A 21018-nucleotide genomic window follows, 5' to 3' on the forward strand; every position below is an offset into this window, starting at 1 on the left:
TACATGAGCTTAAAATTCAACTATAACCTTTCCAAGTTTAATTTTTTAAACTTTGTGTAGATTCAACATTAAATACCTGCTTATTGAATGAAAACCTTAAAGCATTCACACTTCTCCATAAACAACAATTTTTCTAAACCGTAAAAATATTGAAACTTGCCTGTATCACAGGAACTGTATTGTGGGTCTGGAAATACCCTGGCATCTCACCTCAGTGGGCAAAACAAAACAAAGGTTAAGAACATGAATAGCAAGCACTTCCTGCCATGCGTCAAGGCAGCAGTCTAAGCTCTTTCTACCCATCTGTCTCATTTTATTTTAACAACGACCCTGCGAGAAATGGTAGAGTCTACCCATTTTGCACATGAGGAAACTGAAGCCCACGTGGGGTAATTGTTGTCCCCAAGGTCACACAGCTGCAGTGCTGGGACTGGAGCCCAAGCACCCCAGTCCAAGCCTCCCTTCTCAGGCACGGCGCCATGCAGAGCGCATCCAAGTACACAGCAACCAAGATCTGCACATCTGAGTAGAAGCCCAGGAGCGGGGCGGAAATACCAAACAGGATCACAGCACTCTGGAGGCCCAGACACCATCTTCTTACAGATCCCTGGATTAAGGATAAAAAGACTGGAAAAGTCACTGGTCTGCATATGCCACTGTACAAGAATGTAACTGGCTCCCGGAATCTCACAAACCTCAGTGCAAACACTCAATATCAGTATCCCACCCTACAAATGTGTGCATTCTACTTCTGAATTAGCCTTATAGGTAGAGGTTAGCATGCAAAATTTGGTCGGAACATTGTCCTAGGCATATTTAATCTCTGGTAGGTAGATACTACAATTACTATCATATGTTGTTCCTGGAATTAAAAGTCCAATAGCCTGCTGTGTAGTAAAGAGAAGTGTGGGGTTGAAAATTCACTGTTGGAACCTCTAAGTGGTTAATACACTTACAAGTAACTGAGCACTGTTTGCATCAGTAAATGCTCCCAGACAGAGCTATCAACCCCAGTAATATGTTTCCGCGGTGATTTAAAGTAGGTTTTATCCATAGACCGTCTTCCAAAGCAAACATTCTATGAATTTCTTTATTCCATCCTTAATTTCTTCTGTAACCCAGTTGTTTTGGAGAAAGGTGTTGTTCAGTTTCCATGCATTTGATTTTTTTTCCTTGCTTTTTCTGTTGTTGATTTCTACTTTTATGGTTTTATGGTCAGAAAAGATGCTTTGTAATATTTGGATGCTTTGGATTCTGTTTGGCCTCATATGTGCTCTATTGTGGAGAATGTTGCATGCACGTTGGAAAAGAAAGTGTACTTGGCTGCTCTTGGGTGGAGCGTTCGGTGTCTTAAGAAATCAAGTTGGTTGATCGTAGCATTTAGATCTTCTGTGTCTTTGTTGAACTTCTTTCTGGATGTTCTGTCCTTCACTGAAAGTGGCATGTTGAAGTCTCCTACTACTATTGTGGAGCTGTCTATCTCTCTTTTCAGTGCTGTTAGAGTTTGTTTTATGTATTTTGGATCCCTGTGGTTGGGTGCATAAATATTTATTATAGTTATGTCCTCCTGTTGTATTGACCCTTTAATCATTATACAGTGTCCTTCCGTATCCTTTGTGGTGGATTTGACTTTAAAGTCTATTTTGTCAGAGATTAATATTGCCACTCCTGCTCTTTTTGAGTGTTGTTTGCTTGATATATTTTTTTCCATCCTTGGAGTGTTTGTTTGTGTCTTTAAGTCTAAGGTGTGTCTCTTGTAGGCAGCGTATAGACAAATCATGTTTTTTTATCCAATCTGCCACTCTCTGTCTCTTTATTGGTGCATTTAGTCCATTTACATTCAGCATGATTATAGATAGGTATGAGTTTAGTGCTGTCATTTTGATGGGTTTTTTTTGTGCTTTGTAGTCAGTGTCTTTGTTCCACGTAATTTTCTGTGCTGAGTCGTTTTTCTTTATGTATTTTCTTTTCATCTTTTTCATTGTTGTTGATTTTGGGTTTGCTGAGTCTTTATATTTTTCTAGTTTTTTATTTTGATGTGTAGGATTGTTAGTTTCCTTTGTGGTTACCTTAATATTTACCCTGTATTTTTCTAAGTTTAAACCAGTCTTTTATTTCTATATATCACCTTGACTTCCTCTCCATATGAAGAATCTATGTCTCCATTTGTTAGTCCCTCTTTTTTGTTTTAATGTTGTCATCTTGTACATGCTGACATCTCTGTTTCCCTATTTTCAGTGTTTCTGCTTTGATTTATTTTTTGTGACTTTCCTATCTCGGTTGATATCTGGTTGCTCTGTCCTGTGTTCTAGTCTTGCGTTGTTATCTGATGTTATTGATTTTCTAACTGGAGGACTCCTTTTAGCATTTCTTGTAATTTTGGTTTGGCTTTTGCAGATTCCCTAAACGTCTCTTTATCTGGAAATGCCATATTTGAGAGACAGTTTTGCTGGATATATAATTCTTGGCTGGCAATTTTTTTCCTTCAAGGCTTTATATATGTCATCCCATTGACTTCTTGCCTGTGTGGTTTCTGCTGAGTAGCCCGAGCTTTTCATTTATCCCTAGCCACTCTTAAAATTCTCTCTTTATCTTTGGTTTGGGCAAGTTTGATTATAATATGTCTTGGTGACTTTCTTTTGGGATCTCCCTTATGTGGGGTTCGATGAGCATCTTGGATAGATATCTTCTCATCTTTCACAATATCAGGGAAGTTTTCTGCCAACAAATCTTCAACAGTTCTCTCTGTATTTTCTGTTATGCGTCCATGTTCTGGTACTCCAATCACTTGTAAGTTGTTCCTCTTGATAGAGTCCCACATAATTCTTAGGGTTTCTTCATTTTTTAAAATCCTTTTATCTGATTTTTCCTCAAATAAGTTGGTCAAGTGCTTTATGTTCAGTCTCACTAATTCTGACTTCCATTGCCTCAGTTCTGCTCCTGTGACTTTCTATTGTCTAATTCTGAAATTTTATTGTTAATCTTCTGGATTTCTGATTACTGTCTCTCTATGGATTCTTGAAGCCTGTTAAATTTGTCATTATGCTCTACTCTAATCTGAAGTTCCTGTATTGCTTGGTCTGCATTTTGCTTAATTTCCTTCCTGATGTCTTGAACAGCTCTGTATATTAATCTTTTGTATTCTGCCTCTGGTAATTCCAAGAAATTCTCTTCCTCCAGAAAATTTGATTCTTTATTTTGGGAGCTTGCTGAAGCCATCATGGTCTGCCTGTTTATGTCATTTGATATTGACTATTGTCTCCGAGCCATCAGTAAGTTATTATATTTTATTTTATGTTTGCTTACTGTGTGCTAGCTTCTTGTTTTGTTTTGTTTTGATATGCCCAAACAGGCTGCTTGAGTGAGCCAATCACTGGTACCCCTGAAGCTCCAAAGTCCTGCCACCAGGTGGCCAGATCTGCCACTAAGTACGTGAGCCCAGGAGTCTGCCCACTCCTCCTGTATGGATTCAGCTTAGGTGCCTAGGTAGTCGGCCACCAAGTGTGTGGTGCAGGCTCTCACCTACAGTCCTGCAGCAGGGGGTCAAGGCAGAGGGCTGATGGCCACCCCTGAGTGTCCAGGAGGAAAGTGTTTCCCTGTTTCCTAGAGCACGTAGGTGGGTGGGTTTTGCAGCTGGACTATGAGCACCCAACACTGTTGACTGTAAGGACTGGGGGGCACTACTTATTCTTGGGCCCCTGTTGCAGGTGGCTAGGTGGCATGGGTGGAGCTACCAGTCCTCAAGCCCCTGATGTGTGTAGGTGAAGACCCTGCTTAATGGACGGAGCAGTGTCAAATGTCACGAACCTGCCACTTCACAGCTTGAAACAGTTCAAGTTAGACTTCAGGTATATACCCTGTTGTACTGCAGTAATGAGGGCCTATGCTGTTGAAATGGGCCCACACAAGTCTACGCAGGGAGAAAGGCACTCAAAGTCCGTGGATCCCTTATGCCTGTACCTAGGCAAAGGAGCTGTGCCTACCCTGGGTTCCTGGCTTAGGGGAGCCGGCAGATTATTATTTCCCCTGTTTGTTAATTTGTTCCCTCTCCAAGGCCGGGAGAATGGCTCAGGGTTCGTGATGGGTCCTACTTCCGGCCCAGGGCACTCGACAATTGCTGAAGCCAGTCCTGGACCCAGAGCAGAGCAGCGAGCGGAGAGGTAAATGGGAAGGAAGTTTTTCCCAAAGAGGGGTGTTTTTGATCCGCGCGGTGGACCAGACGCAAGTACTTATCTTTCACCGATCGAGGGCTGCTTCTCACTGGTTCTGGGTGGCCGAGTAGACTCTCTGCTGCTGGGCCTCTCCCAGTGTGGAAAACACCTCCCGCGCGCCGCTGCTTGCCTGCCTCACCCTGCGCCACAAGCTGATCAGGCCTGAAGGGATCAGGCTCCCACCGGGTCAGGTCTGGCAATTCCTCGCTGCTTCCAAACCGTCTCTCCCTCCCCCGACACTCAGTCCAATTTCTCAACTTTGCCTTTGCTGTTCAGGGCTCCTAGATGGTCAGATATAATCGATTCACTTGTTTCTTCGGGTCTTTGTTGTAAGAGGGACCACTGGAAGCATCTGACTACTCGCCATCTTGGCCCCACCTCTCCCTTCCAAACAAAGAGAATGTTTCTTAGAATGAGTTCACAGCGTAGGAATCTTAAACCACTGCTAATATGCAAAGGTATACATACTTACCTTCTAAAAGCTGCCTCGGGTGATTAACTTGGCAGGGTACCTACAAAAGAAATAGCAAGGCAGAAATTGAGAAATTCCAAACCAGGTCAGCAGGTATATAAGATGGCTGTGGTAATACTGCTGTATTGTCAATGGCCCAAAGTTGCTTGTGACCTTAAGTCAGATCACCACTAGGTTAGCAAAGATTTGGATTTCGCATTCCTAAAACTAAGCTTGTCCAGGCATAACTGCTGTTATTCCTTGCTTGCCAATACAAATGAACACCTTCTTTGCCTAGACCAGTCTTTAACAAACCAGAACAGAAATCTTATTGTATTATGAAAAAGCATTACTGAGTTTCTTTCATTCCATTCTTCTCAGATTTTTTTCCCCAAAATTTAGAGTTGGGGGAGGGTTTTGGACAACGCTCTTAAACTGGACTTATTTCTCTGGAATAAGTAGCTTCAAAAGATGTATCCACTTCATGTTTTAGAAACAATGTTAAATATTCCCTTCAGATTCATATGCCAACACTAACAAGATACACATTTTTATTCATTGCCAGAGAACACCAAGAACTGACATGCTGGAAAAATAATTAAAATTTAGTTTAGATAATGTGTGACGTAATGCCTGCAGTAAATGAAGTCTTGGTAGACTGCCTCTAACTAGCTGAACAGGGCATGAACAGAATAGCTTATAAATATTTAAGGGCATTTATTCTAAATATCATCATAGCTATAGGTTGGAACTGACTCGACGGCAGTGAGCTTGGGTGATTTATTTCTAAATATAACATAGGAAACTCTTTACTGCATGTGTACTTGACAGACTGAATACTCCTTTCTAGCTGTAATTATGTTGGTGACTTCCTTTATCAGGAGCTTTCTACTCCTTATAAGTTGTTTTTCTAAACATTGAGATATAACAATATCCATTAAGATTATAAAAATGGCTAAATGACCAAAAAAAAACCCATTACCGTTGAGTTCATTCAGACTCATAGTGACCCTACAGGACAGAGTAGAACTGCCCCATAGGATTTCCAAGGAGCAGCTGGTGGATTCAAACTGCCAACCTTTTAGACAGCAGCTGAGCTCTTAACCACTGTGCCACCAGGGCTCCAAATGACAATAGCCATCATCAAAGTAGTCCTTAATGTGGACGATTTTCTTATTTTTTTTTTATTTGATTATTATTATTGTGGATGAGAGCAGTGGCACTTGAGCGAACGAAGAGTGACTCCGAGTATCGAAGGACAGTCTCGTGTGTTACGGTGCACTCTCTCTAACTCACATTTCTGATAGGCAATTGGTAACTAGGAGAATGAGGCCAACAAAAATTGGAAGTCACATCAGTTCATGCGTGATTTTTCCCCAGCACTTTTGTTTGGGCCACCAAGTAACAGAGTAGCTGAAGGCTAAGTAGATTAACCCAGTTGAACATAGCGAGCTGTCGAGGAATTTTACTCTGTACAGGGTGCCCGTGTAGTCTCTCCTTGGCTCATGCACTCAGCTTAGAAGCACTTACTGCGTGGTTCTTCCCAATCCCTGGGCACGTTGCCTTGTTCTCTGCAATGGTTCTCTAGCAGTCTTACCACTTCCTTACACCCCTTTCCATCAAACTACTTCCCTTATTATTTTTTTTGGGGCTAAAGCTCTTTATTTATTCTAGCATTTCTTTCTTTATTGGTAGTTTAACGTTTCTTTTAAACTGTGCTGTTATCTGTATTAGGATCATTACTCATTATATAGTGCCCTGGTTGCAAAGTTGCCTACGTATTGAGTGATCTGCCCCAACACTATTTTTTTCCATGATCCTCATTGGTCTGCATATAACACATGAAACTCTTTAATGCACGCGTACTTGAAAGATGGAATACTCCTTTCTAGCTGTAATTATGCTGGTGACCCCTTGAACAGGAGTAGAAAGCTTCTGATAAATTCTGTGATTTTGCAGAAATGCAGGGGGTTTTCAGAAACAGTCATATATTGTGCTATAGCAGAAGTGCCTGTACTCACGGAAGAGTTTAGAAACAAGATGTTTTAAGATCACAAGAGTTTGACTTTCTTTTTCCCAAGGGTGAGTGGCTGGTGTTGTTTGAGTGGTCTCAACTGCACTGATGGGCAGTTTTCCAGGTGAGGGTGGGAAGGAGAGCATTCCAAGCTGAAGGAACAGTATGTACGTGCAAAGCACTTTCTCTGAGAAGGATGACAACCTAGAGGTATTAACTCATTTTAAATCCTTGACTTTCCACCATCACGTTAAAATACTGTGCGTTCAACTTGAGCAGAATGGGAAGGGGACCTTGAAAGCAGTGGGAACAGTGGATAGAAAAGGACCAGAACTTAAGTTGGCAGGCCTGGGGAGGAACCAAGCATGCTAATCCAGAGAAGCAGTGATGGCGTCGGGATCAAAGGATGTACGAACACAGAATATGTTGTATCGTATAAACAGAGTAAGATGTACCCATTGCCGTGGAGTTGATTGCAACTCATAGCGACCCTACAGGACAGAGTAGAACTGCCCCATAGGGCTTCCAAGGAGCGGCTGGTGGATTCCAACTGCCGACCTTTTGGTTAGCAGCGGAGCTCTTAACCACTGCTCCACCAGGTCTCCAGAGTATGATGTAGGACTCTGAATTAAAGGGATAATACCAGAAGGTGGTAAGTACCAACCTACCTGGGCAATAAAACCAGTTCCCATGGAGTAGATTCCAACTCATGATGACCCCACATGTGCCAGAGTAGAACTGTGCTCCATAGGGTTTTCAGTGGCTGATTTTTCAGAAGTAGATCATCAAGCCCTTCTTCTGAGGTGCCTCTGGGTAGTCTCAATCTGCCAACCTTTTGGTTAGCAGCCAAGCATGTTAACCATTTGTACCACCCAGGGACTCCTCCTGGGCAATGTCGTTGTTAGGTGTCATTGAGTCAGTTCCAACTTAAAGCGACCCTGTAGGTAAAACTGCCCCTTAGGGTTTCCAAGGAGAGGCTGGTGGATTTGAACTGCCAGACTTTTGGTTAGCAGCCAAGCTCTTAACCACTACGCCACCAGGGTTCCTGGGCAATAGTAATTAATAAAAACATGGAAGGTGGCTCTCAGTATTAAAGGTGAAGAAGTAGAGGAAGTGAAAAGCACTCTCCTTTCAGAAATTGGTGTATTGACAGACCTTCCAAAGAAATCCAGAACAGCAGTCAGAACGATTTCAAGGTATCTGATCTTGTTCGGTCTTGAGTGTGCCTGTGTGAGCACGTGCGTATATGCGTGCACCCATATGCCGGCCCTTACAAGGTAGCCCATGATGCGTGCTGGCTCGCAAAGTAATGCAGGTTGTGTGGTAACTTCTGATGACGTCAAGAAGAGGGGTTTTAATGGCCCATGACCAGACCCCGTGCCCTCTGAGTACCCCTCACATGTCTCGGGCAAACCCATCCGGGCTCTTGTTCTAAGACATTGCTCATTGAAGCAGCTCCCTGTTGACTCATGATCTACAGTATCAGTAGCTGAGGAGAGATTAAAGGGAAGGGAAAGGCTGATCTGATGATGAAAGACTTTCACGACGAGCTGAGCTAGCTGCTTCAAAACGCTTGATAAGAAAAAGAACTTGTTCCCACTCCAAATTTTCAAGACCATGTGTCTTTTATAACTCAAGGCCTTGGGAATCCTAAGCAGGAAGTTGTTCAAGATCAGCTTTTGGAACTGAGTGAATAAAACCCTATTCAGAACAGAATTTGGCTGTACGTTCATAAATATATCTAAATTACAGTGAAAATAAGTCTTCAGAGTGCTTGGAAGTTGATATTTTGGTTGCCGTACACACTGTAAAAGGGAGTGGATGTTACAGGGGGTAATGGAATAGATTCAAGGAAATAAATACCCACTTGCCATCGGTTTGACTCTGGCTGATAGTGACCCATGAGTGTCAGAATAGAACTGTGCTCCATAGGGTTTGCAAAGGCTGCTTTTTCTGAAGTAGATCACCAGGCCTTTCTTTCAAACCACCTCTGGGTGGACTTGAACTGCCACCCTTTTGCTTAGCAGCTAAACACTACCATTTGCATCACCCAGAGGCTCCCAGGAAGTAAATAGGAATTAGGAAATAAAGGGGTATCATGAATCAAATGATCAAGATGTTAAACTTCAGAGAAAGAAAAACTTTAAAATCCAGGCAGTGTGTACTTGGGATGGGGCATCCTTTGATGCTTCAAGATAGAAACCATCTCCGTTTCAAGGTGTCTGCATTTGACCTTAGACCTACTCTTAAGGCTGTCTGCCACGTCTAGTCTCCTGCCCTGGCTGGCCTCCAGCCCACATGCTGTCTGGTTTCTGCCTGCTTGGCCCCTGACAAGGGCCTCATCCCAACGTCCACTGCCTGGTTCTTCACTATCTAGGCTCCAGCGTTCTTTCTAGATGACTCAAGATGAGCCACCCCACATCTCCACCCAGCACCTAATAAAGCCACCCAACCAATGAAGCCCAGCTGACCCTTCTGCTGAAGACCAGATTGTACTCTGAATGGGAAACTCTGAAAGAAGGGGTGGGTGCTTCTGGAGATAGCGCTTATGTGTTCATAGTGGCTTATGATCAAGTATCAGGACCCGTGTCAACTCCTGTGTATACCACAGAGTCAGGGAGCCTCACCTGCTGTCCTCACTGGTGAGAAAACACATTCATATTCTGCTTTTTGCCTCAAGAGAGGAGGAGAGCGTGACCTGGTGAGGAAATGATGAAAGCCGAGAATGAGCGACAGGAAATACCACGCTCCCCCTGCCGTTCCTGACCCAGCCAGATGCCCCACTTGTCTTCACCTGTGGGATCAGGCCCACCCACACTCTGAGATCATTTCTGGCCTTGGGCAAGACATAGCATCGGCTCATAAAACTTCGGCTGGGTTACTATGCAACGAGAAAGAACAGCATTGAATCTGTGAAGCATCTCGTAACATGGATGAAACTGGAGGACATGATGCTGAGTGAAATAAGTCAATCACAAAAGGACAGATATTGTAGGAAACCTCTATTGTAAAAACCCATGAAAAAGTTCACACACAAAATGTAACAGTCTTTGTTGGTTACCAGGGATGGGAGGGGTCGGGGGGAAATACTAAATAGGCAATAGATAAGTGGTATCTTGGGTGAAGGATGAGACAGTACACAATACAGGGGAAACTAGCACAACTTGGACAAGGAAAGGTCATGGAAGTCCCATAGACACATCCAAACTCCCTGAGGGACTGAATTGCTGGGCGGAGGGCTGTGGGGACCATGGTCTCAGGGAACATCTAGCTCAATTGGCATAACACAGTTTATAAAGACAATGTTCTACATTCTACCTTGGTGAGTAGTGTCTGGGGTCTTAAAAGCCTGTGAGCGGCCATCTAAGATACTCCACTGGTCTCATCCCTTCGGGAGCAAGGGAGAATGAAGAGAACAGGATACAAAGAAAAGATTAGTCCGAAGGACTAACGGTCCACAGCTACCAAGGCCTCCACCGGACTGAGTCCAGTACAGCTAGATGGTGCCCGGCTACCACCACTGACTGCTCTGACCAGGATCACAACAGAGGGTTCTGAACAGAGCTGGAGAAGGATGTAGAGCATAATTCTAACTCACAAAAAAAAAGACCAGATTTACTGGCCTAAAGGAGACTGGAGAAACCCCAAGAGTACGGCCCCCAGACACCCTTTTAGCTCAATGGAGAAGTTATCTCCAAGGTTCACCGTTCAGCCTAGGAGTGGACAGCCCCATAAAACCAAGTGGGACTAATGAGGTACAGTAGTCCAGTGACAAGGGCCAGAAGGCAGAAGGGGACAAGGAAGCTGGTGATAGGGAACCCAAGGTTGAGTAAGGATATGGTTGATGTGTTGTGAGATTGTTAACCTTTGTCATAGGGCAACATGTGTAGTAACTGTTAAATGAGAAACTATTTTGTTCCGTAAGCCTTCATCTTAAGTGAGAATAGCAGCACAATTGGAAGAGCATAGTCAATTTCACTGAACTGTGCATGCAGAAATTTTTGAAATGGTATATCTTTGGCTATGTGTATTTTCACCAAAAAAAAAGGTTGAGAAGTTAGAGGGTTGACATGTTGTGGGGTTGTTAACCAATATCATAAAACAATATGTGTATTACTGTTTCATGAGAAACTATTTGTTCTGTAAGCCTTCACCTGAAGTACAGTTAAAAAAGAAAAAGAAAAAAACTTTGGCTCGGTTTCAACTCTCATTCTTGGGTCCAGAGCCCCATGCTAGTTACCCAGGCCTGTTGCCTGATATCAATGACCCCTTAAATGTGGATGGCACAGGAGACTTTGTGCAGTACACACACACTCACCAAGTCATTTGATCCTCACAACAGACCTGTGAGATGGTTACTATCATCCTCACTTTGTACAGAAGATATTGTGGTTCAGAAAGTTTGGGTTGTTTCTCTGCCTAAGTCTGCCCTTTGTCACGGCCCTTTGTCTTATTATTCATTCTCCTGGTTGGCTCTGCATTCCTAGAATCCAGCTTGAGAATCCCTACCTCAGGGACTTGCTTGCCGGTCCTCATCCTTGAGTTTAACGACTCTTAGACAGCCTGTCATTTAGCCTCTGTTACATGTCGTAAGCACAGATGATGTAATTTGGAAAGGTGCTCCAGTCTTGGCCTTTGGCCTACCCTGCTCTCTGTGCTGCCAGCAGCCCTCCTCATCTTGTCAAAAGTCTTCTTTTTTTTTTTTTGAGACAGCCCTACCCCTCAGCATCCAAGTGCCAGCATTAGATTATGATCGTCAGAGATTATCTTGTCAATAGTAAATTCTAGTTGGAAAGCACCCACAGACTCTGGGATGCCTAAAAAGAAATAGAAGGTGGTGAAGCTGGCTAGCTGCTGCTCGTAAAAATCTCTAAGTAGGCAAGAACAAAAATATGTAGTAGCTTGTTCCTGATGACTCAGGTGGGGACACGTAACGTAATGCCCCCTAGTTACGTCTGCTGCTATGGTGAATCAGGAGTGAAAATATTATCTCTCAGGTATTCACCTGGATCAAGGTAAACGAACACACTACAGGCATGAAGCTGTCATCATGAAATCAGAGTGGGTTTATGTCATCTTTTCTCATTAGAACTATGGGCATTTCTTTCTCTTGCCCCTGTTTGCAGTGAAGAAAACCCTCCTCCCCCTTTCTTCCTTAAAACTGCCAGCTCCTTGAGGACAGGCAGGAACTTGGTCCTACCTGAACTAGGAACTAGTTGGTGCTTAGTAAAAGTCCATTGAAATAATTAATTTTAAGTGTGTGGACACTTTTGTCCTTTAATTATTTCACTGGTGCCAGCTGGTGAAAATTTCAGGACATTCTAGAATGAATGCATTTATTTTTGGTGCCCTTGAAATGCTGCTGAACAAAGGAAACTAAATTCGCTGAATTTTCCACCCAGTTTATTGGGGAGAAGGTTTTTGTTCTGTGCAGAGTGGCCGTGATCTCCATTTCCTCTGCCATATACCTTGTCTTACTAATACTATGTTGGAATTATTTCCTTAATTTCTAAAGCTGCCTGTGAGGAAATGGCTTATACTTCCTGTTTTGATAAACTGATAGAATTTTACTGGGAACCTTGTTTCCAGCTTGGCTTTCTTCTTTGTTGGCCTCTTTTTGGATAAAAGGGATCATTTTTAAAGGTCTAGTTTGGCGGGCTTTGTGACAAAGACTTGTATAGTTTTTTTTTTTTTTTTGGCCTTAAGCGTGAAAGGTGACTACTTTTTAACAATAAGAAATGTTCATCTTTTATGTCAGTTAGAATGGATTATTCAATATCCCTTTGTATCAGAAGTTTGTGTTAGATAGTGGAGGCAATCCAATGGTAAAATATCCGTAAATTCCCTACATCATTGCCTTTTTTTGGCTAGAGGTATATTGGCTTAAAAAAACTTCCTTGGGACAAGATGTTTCTTGAAACACATAAGGACAAAATATTCTTTGTTTTAGGACAAATGAGTTTTGTTCTCGCATCTTCATATAAATGTAATGCTCATTTTTCATGTGCAAGCTGAGAACAACGGCCCTCGTTTTTTACTTTCATTTGTATGTATATTGTATAAACTTTAAACAGTGTTCACATCTGCAGAAAGTTGGGTGCATTTCTGTGGATTTGTTCCCTTAATTTACATACATGATTCACACTGTTAGTTACAGAAATAGCTAGCCTTCAAGAGTCTAAATCTTTCGTGTGTTTTACTTTCCGACATTCAAGTTATTATTTAATCCTATCTTTAAATGTTCTAAACTTATATACAAATCTGCCATTGGGAGAAGTGACATTAAGCCAGTTTTCTCCACAATTTGAAATAGGGCTTCTCCTCAGACACCTAGAGAGGAAGACACAGTTTTCACCAGGTGGAGAAGGAAAGATTTTTCATCTCTGTCTAGTGGTACATGATCCTAGTTGAGGCAACTTGACACTCGCTTCTCCGCTCTGCCATTGGATTGCTTACAGAAGAGGCTGGCCAGCAACATGTGTGACTGGGTGTTCTCTGAATCTTGCAGCTGCTACCGTTGATCCCTATTCCGACTCTGTACTGACCCCCTTTCATAAATGGCCGAGCACAGTCTCTTTGCTGGCAGCCAGAGAGCCAGTGACTCAAGACAAGAAATTTGCCGCTCGAACCTGCTAGGTGCCAAGTTCAGGAAGATAGAACATGGCTTTTCTGAAAAGATTGGATGACTTGTGTTCTCTCAAAGATGGGAGACTCAGCGAGGAATCTAGATCCTGTGTGTATGGTGATTGGCGTGTGTCTATGATGAGTTGAATGGCCGTACAAATAGATGTACTTTCAAATCTTTCTAAATCAGAGGATGCCAAGATTCAGATACGGCACCAAGGAAGAGAATTCCCATATGAAAAATCAACCAAGAAATCTGCTTGTTCTCAATTTTCCGCTTTGCAGTTGGAAACAATATCTGTTGCATTCCAGTTGAGTAGAATATCATCTAAGGCTTATAGAAAATATGCCTTTTCACTCCAAGTGGCTCCTAAGTGGTCCAGGTCATGTCCAATTCCTAGAATTTCTAATCAGCATTGCAATGCTGGTTACCAGTTCAGGGAAGGCTTAAATTAAGCAGAAAAGAAGAGACCTAAGAGGATGTTTTGAGTAAGGAAAAGAGAACAGAGACTTTTTTGGCACTTTGAGAGACTAGCGCTCAGCAATTGAGCCTTGGGAATCCAGAGCCGCTCTAAATGCACCGCAGGTGGCGGCATCAGAGGGAGGTCCCGGGGATACCTGGGACCCGCTCTGAGTTATAGAACACATTGAACCTGAAGAAATACTTCTACTCCATCAGCCCTGGTGGCACAGTGGTTAAGAGTTTGGCTGCTAACCAAAAGGTCGGCAGTTCAAATCCACCACCCACTCCTTGGAAACCCTATGGGGGAGTTCTTCTCTGTCCTATAGGGTCACTATGAGTCAAAATCAACTCAACGGCAACAGGTGTATCTCCTTTGAAGGAGACGATGCATTGGTTTACGATGTTTTCAGTGTTTCTTGACAAATCCCCCTTTCACGATGTTGTTATTGTTGGGTGCAGTCTGGTTGGTTCCACCTCATAATGACTTTATGTATAACAGAACGAAACACTGCCTGGTCCTGCAGCAGCCTCACAGTCTCTGTTCCTGTGTTGGAGTCCATTGTTCTAGCCACTGTGTCAATCCGTCTTACTGAGGGTCGTCCTCTTTTTTCCTGACCGTTGACTTTCCCAAGCATGATGTACTTCTCCAGGGATTGGTCCTTCCAGATAAAATGTCCGGAGTAATCTAGACAAAGTCTCCCCGTCCTTGCTTTTAAGGAGCATTCCAGCTGTACTTCTTCCAAAACAGATTTGTTCATTCTTCTTGAAGTCTACGGTATATTCAATGTTTTCGCTAACACCAGCTCACTAACCTGGTGCAGTGCTTTGCAAATTTTAATGTGCTTACCCAGAAATCATGTCAGAAAGTAGGTTCAGATCCAGTAAAATCTGGGTGAGGCCTACATTCCTACCTGGCTTCTAGATGCTGCTGATGCTGCTGTTCCACAGACCACACTTGGAGTATCAAAAGCCTAGATAGAAGAACAGCAGTATTTCGAGTATTTTGAGTATGGATTGATTACCTCATTGACTTTGTATCTAAGCACCTGCCTCTAACGAATCAATCTCAACCACAATCTTAATCTCCCTTTCTCTCTCTGTCTCCGTCTCTTTCTCCCTCCCATTTCATTGGCTTCACTATTTCCAGGTAAATCTTCCCCAGACTCTGTTTACTCTCTTCCCCATGGGTTCTCCTTCGTGTTGCTTTGCCTTTCATGGCTCTGTGCACCCTACTCCTCCCTTGCCAATATGGCTGTGATTCCTGTGAATTGTTGCAAGAATTACCCATCCTTCATCTCTTCCTGGTGCAGCTCAAAGACATTCACCATTTACTATTCTTTTTTTTTATTATTATTTAAGCTGCTTTGAACTCTTATTTCCCAAAACTTATAATTCGTTCTTATTTTTCAAAAGCTACCCTTCTTGGTTCCACAACACTTTTTAAAATGTCCAGAGCCTACAATAATATAGAATTACTGTCCCTTTCCTTTTGTCTACGACACTTCCCCGACATTTGAATTCTTCTCACTCTTCTTGAAGGAGTAGATGAGTCAAATGGGGCCTGGCCTCCAGTTCAGCTGTTGATGGCATAGTTGGCAAGATGGGAGCACATGCCCTGAATGTTTGTTTGTTGAATGAATTAATGATTAAGCCCTCTAGTCACACTCCTGCCAGACTTTGGAAGTCAGATCCACAGTTTGAAACGGTGAAGTGTGGATATTTGAGTAGCAACTGAAATGGGTCTCCACTGAGCAAGATGTGCTGAGAATGCCTCAGTCCCTGGGGACTGTCTCTGACCTTGACTATAGAGCAGCTATGAGACTGAAATAGAGTCCTGAGCCAGAAAGGTTGGGGAAGACAACAATGTAGGGGCATTCGGCAGGTCATAAGAATAATGGGTTTCAAACTGACTCCAATTCTGCAGGGGTGGGGAACCCTCATCCAATTTTCATGGATCTTCATTATAATTGGTCCCTTGAGGCCACTAGTTCTCTTTTCCCTTGAGATTAAGATTTCCAAACAAGCTCAGGAGGTTAGCCAATTTAGTTAAATGGATGTAGCATGGTCCATGACATATATCAGGGTCTGCGGGAACCTCCTGGCCCTGGAAACTTCATCTTCTCTTTAAATGCTTAGATGGGTGAAGTCAGTGACCAGGTACACCTACCTACAAGTGGCCTTGGTTAGAGCAAGGTATTGGAATGCTGCTCAGAACAAATGATACTGAGGGGATTTTAGACTTGAAAGAGTAACTAATGGAGGATTTTATTGATATTTCTTTATTTCAACCCACGATTTTGCAGAAAGAAGAGGTTAGAAATGTAAAATGCCTGAAAAGACCATGTGGAATACTATGGTGAACTGGGCCTTATGATGAAAAGCATGCCTTCATGTAGACTCTGAGCTTGAAGATATGGCCAGGTCTAGTTAGTCTTCTTGGAGGGTGGTGGGCAGACTCTTGAGGTGTGATGTAGGGTGGGAAGGGAATTAGTCTTATTTGTTAAAGAAGTTGACAAGAAACAGGATCATGTTTTGTCTTCGAGTTACAGCAATGAACTCCAACGACAGAGTCAAGGTCATGGAGCATTGGCATGATTGGTGCCATCTTTTAGCATTCTTCTGTTCAAGGGGGCGTGGCTGGTACACAGACATGGTAGTTTACATAGTCATCATTTAAGATTAATAATTTAAGAAGGCATTCGTATCTTGAGAATGTTCCAGAGTCCCATGTCCTGTCAGGTAAATGCCTAGGCTCAGAATAGAGACTTGTTCAGTCTTTAAGAGACTGTCTGAAACACATGCCCTGCCTTAATAAAGTAAGTATTTCTGTTCATCCTGGAGATCTAACGTTCCAATATGTTGTACTTAGGGTTCTTTTAGATGTTGGAATGCACGAGACCTCTTCTGTAGGACATGTCAGATGCTGGAAGGAAAACACAGACACGCAAACACAAACACACACACACACAGATGGAATTTCCACGAAGGAAATTGGCTATGATTTGTAAGGGAGAGTGCTGTTCAAGTCTCTCAATGATACATTTCTCGTCTTGTGAGACAGGGTATGCGAGGCCTTGGCACATGGTTGAAAAAGTATTAAGAGAGACTCATCAAGTCTTCAAGTCCTAGTTCCAAAAGAGTAGGTTAGGATGAACTCATTTCTACAGCTAAATTCAGTGTATATTCTAAACTTAGAATAGAGAGTTCGTTAGATCAGTTTGGAACCAGTAAAATCATTTCAACCATTGATTTATCTACAGAGATCTGGCAAGTGGCTTCAAAATCAAAATTAAGAACAGCATGTGGAGCACCTGATGGGGAATATGAGTTTACTATTTTCCCCCTTGGGCTGAGGAGTCCGTCCCCCCAGCCTTCCCGAGAAACTGGTAAATGGATTATTGCATGAACTAGAGACATCTGCCAAGGACCTGATTCATGTCACAGTTACTACTTAATAAAAAGTATAAATGTGGTGGCCCATCTAGACGTCTCCATTTGGTGCTAAAGGTAATCCATAAAATTTAGGGCTTAGGGTGGAATGGGATTTCTAAAAATCAGATATTCAAAATATTGATTTTTGTGCGGCCCACTGTAGATAAACATGGAAGCCATTAAAAAAATGGCAAATACCTAGAATCATATTTTGAGGGGTGAAAGGATTATATATATATAATGTATACATGGATTATATATATATATGTTTACTTTTACACTGTGTAACCCAAGTTTTCTCATAGCCTCATGCAGGACAAAAAGATAACCAAAAAAAGATTCAAAAGACTTTTTTTTCTTAAATTTTATTTGTTTTGTTGTTGTTGAGAATATACATAGCAAAACGTATAACAATTCAACCATTTCTATGTGTACAATTTAGTGACATTGATTACATTCTTCGAGTTGTACAACCATTCTCACCCTCCTTTTCGGAGTTGTTCCTCCCCCGTTAATGTAAATTCACTGCCCCCTAAGGTTCCTATCTAATCTTTCAAGTTGCTGTTGTCACTTTGATCCCACATAGATCGTTCTTAAAAGAGCTTGATGCTCAAGACAGACTTTTTTTTCTTAACTAATTAAGCTAAACTATTGTTCAGTTTTAAGATGACTTCAGGGGTTATTTTCCATTTAAGGTTTAAAGATTATCTCAGGGCAGTAGTTTCAGGGTCAAAAGGCTTTTGAGGTATTGATTTGTTTCAAGGTTTTGAGATTCTCAGACATTTGCAATTCTTTGAAGAAGTAACTGATACTATTATCAGGTGTGGATTAGGTAAAGAATTAACAATAAGAACACAGAAAATGTGAACCACTCAAATGTGACCTCTCTAGTAGAACATTGTTAGCGGGGGAATTTATCACCTATACAAAGAGGATGTTGAGTCATTGCTGAGGACTGTCATAAACGCCGGCCAGATGGTTTTTAGCCAGACATTTCCTTGTCCTGACCATCAAATGTTGGACAGAGACGAAGTTTGTGCTAAGAGTGGTCATGGAAATATGCCTGTATTTCCGCATGAATATCCAGTAGTATGCCAGGAACATGGAAGATTCTGGCAGACAGGCTGCCAGGAAAATAGACGGAAAAACTTACAGAGGGAGTCCCCGGACCGGTCATCCTCTTTGATCATTGAAACTTAAGCCTTTGCTGACCCATGGACATATGCTATCCCAACCACTTTTTATACCGCTGGAGTTCTTTGGGGCTCTACTTTTCCCGCTGAAAGTATTTGCTGCCCTTCAGTGGGAACTTTCATAACAGTGAAAAGGTGAAAGAAATGTTAGTTGAAGCAAAATACCTAGAGCATGAAGCTTTCAAGTAAGGTTGTGAAACTGGGAAGTGTGACTGGGTAAAAATTTTGTCTCTTTTGGTTTTTGTACCCCTAGATAAGCCTTGTGAGCATGTTTATGTTTTCCTGTGTGATAGTTAGAAACCGTGGTGGCATAGTGGTTAAGAGTTCGCCTGCTAACCAAAAGGTCAGCAGTTCGATTCCACCAGGTGCTCCTTGGAAACCCTACGGGGCAGTTCTGCTCTGTCCTATAGGGTCACTATCAGTCGGAATTAACTCAACGGCAACGGGTTTGGTTTTTTGGTTTTGGTGTGATAGTTAGGGAGCCCTGGTGGGCTTGGTTTTGGATTGTGTGCGTGCGTGCGCGCGTGTGTGTGTGTGAGAGAGAGAGATATTTGGAAAACCAGAGATTCCCCATGTAACCTAATGGAAGGCGCCCCGCCATATTTTCATCAACCAAGGTTCGTCGGAAAAGATGGTCAACCATCAATCAGCAGGCTTGGGAACACAAAAAGTTCAGTGATAACCACGTAGTCCCAAATAGTATTTCTCAAAATCTATATTACCAACCAAAAATTTAAACACATCCATGACTCAGTGTACTTCCATTAATGGAAGCGTACGGTATCACCAAAAAAAATTCAAAGCAGAAAACAATAGGGTCACCAAAAGCTCATAAAAAGCACCCTTCAGAAGAGAATGAAAGAGATGTGGCGACATGCAATTTTGTTCCCATTCCATGTGTTCTGTTATCTGGTAGGTCTCATTTGCAGATTAAGATTTGGCTCAGTGAAAACTGAGGCCCTGTGAGTGTAAATGAACGCCTACTGGATGGCTCCACTGGGCGGGGCCCCGGGCAGTCTGGCCGAGTCTGGCAGAGGGTGGCCAAGCCAGAGGGGAGTTCCCTCCTAAGCAGCTGCCGTCTGTTGGGGACAGGGCCAATACTCGACTGATCAGAAAAGGGAGTTGTTACCTGCTGTGGACTTGGCTCTCACTCACGGTGACTCCATGTACAACAGAATGAAACATCGCCCATCCTGTGCCAACTTCACAGTCATTAGTATGCTCAAATCCATTGTTGCAGCTGTGACTTACTGCCTTCTGACCTACGGGGAGCTCACCTTCTAGCACCGTACTGGGCGGTACCATGCTGTGATCCATAGGGTTCCTATTGGCTAATTTTCAGAATTAGACTGCCAGGCCTTTCCTCCTACTCTTAGTCTGGAAGCTCCACTGAAACCTGTCCCCATGAGTGACCCTGCTGGTATTTGAAATATTGGTGGCACAGCTTCCAGCATCACAGCAACATGCAAGCCACCACAGTATGACAAACGGACAGGGGGTAGAGAGAACGGAGACCAGCAGATAAATCTGATTGTCACTTCCAACTTGAATTATTTGGTACTTGCGAACACAGTCTGAAGGGAAGAATTAAGATGCTTCTTCATATAATCCAAACTCCAAGGCCACTTTTTTAAAATCTGAAATAATGAGATCAAAGTCTAAAAATGCCTCCCCAGGCCCCGTTGGAACGATCCAGCCAGAAAAGTCGCTCAGTTATCCACTAAACTCATCAAAGAGTTATATCTCAGTACCTGACAAAAGCTTAAATTATACCACGCCAACCCAACTAGATAAGTATTTTGGAAAGTCTCTTTCCCACAAATTCCCCTCCTCCTCCTCCTAATTGCAAATAAGCATGCTTCATAGTGTGGGGGGCGGAAAAAACAAACCCTTGCCATTGAGTTGATTCCGACTCAGAGCGAACCTATAGGACAGAGTAGAACTGCCCCATAGGGTTTCCAAGGCTGTGATCTTTACGGAAACAGACTGCCACATCTTTCTTCCGCAGAGCCGCTGGTGGGTTTGAACCACCAACCTTTCGGTTAGCAGTCAAGCGCTTAACTACTGAGCCACCAGGGTCCCTCATAGTGTGAAAGGGAAATACAAATGGGGTTTTCTTTGTGCATCCGTCCGGGTTAATGCCCCGTGTATGTCCGTGGCTAGCACTGGTGGAGGTGAGAGGTTTGTCATCCCGTTCAGGGTCTTCTCAAGTTCCACCTCTCATGCTGACCTTCCTCTGAAGCCGGTAATTCACCAGGACCTCCCTTCTGTTGTGAGGGCCCTGGAGGTGCCTTGCTGAATTGAACTAAACCACAAAACCAGGCTGCTCCCTCTCCCTCCCGTCATCGGCCACCCCTCCTGCTCGCCGCCCTGGCCTACCTCAAAGCGCCCTCCCGTGGGATGCGTTCCCCACATTTCCAGGTAGAACTAACAGCTACTTCCTCTGCTCTGATGATGCAGTGGTTAAAGCACTCGGCTGCTAACCCAAAGTTAGGCAGTTTGAGCCCACCATCCACTCTGCAGAAGATAGATGTGGCGGTCTGCTTCCATAAACATCACAGCCTTGGAAACCCTCTGGGGCAGTTCTACTCTGTCCTGTAGCGTCGCTATGAGTCAGAATCAACTCAGTG

General features: G+C 43.1%; 1 protein-coding gene across 1 annotated transcript in view; it reads left to right on the top strand.

Moving 5' to 3' along the window:
* Window positions 1-20537: 20537 nt before the first annotated feature.
* Window positions 20538-21018, top strand: part of COL4A2 (collagen type IV alpha 2 chain) — a 177841-nt gene continuing 177360 nt past the window's right edge. Inside the window, exon 1 of the mRNA XM_004382955.1 lies at window positions 20538-20633. Coding sequence (XP_004383012.1) covers window positions 20538-20633 — 96 coding nt within the window. The remainder of the gene's footprint in view (window positions 20634-21018) is intronic.

Source organism: Trichechus manatus, unplaced genomic scaffold (assembly GCF_000243295.1).
Source record: "Trichechus manatus latirostris isolate Lorelei unplaced genomic scaffold, TriManLat1.0 scaffold00102, whole genome shotgun sequence".
Lineage (NCBI taxonomy): Eukaryota > Metazoa > Chordata > Mammalia > Sirenia > Trichechidae > Trichechus > Trichechus manatus.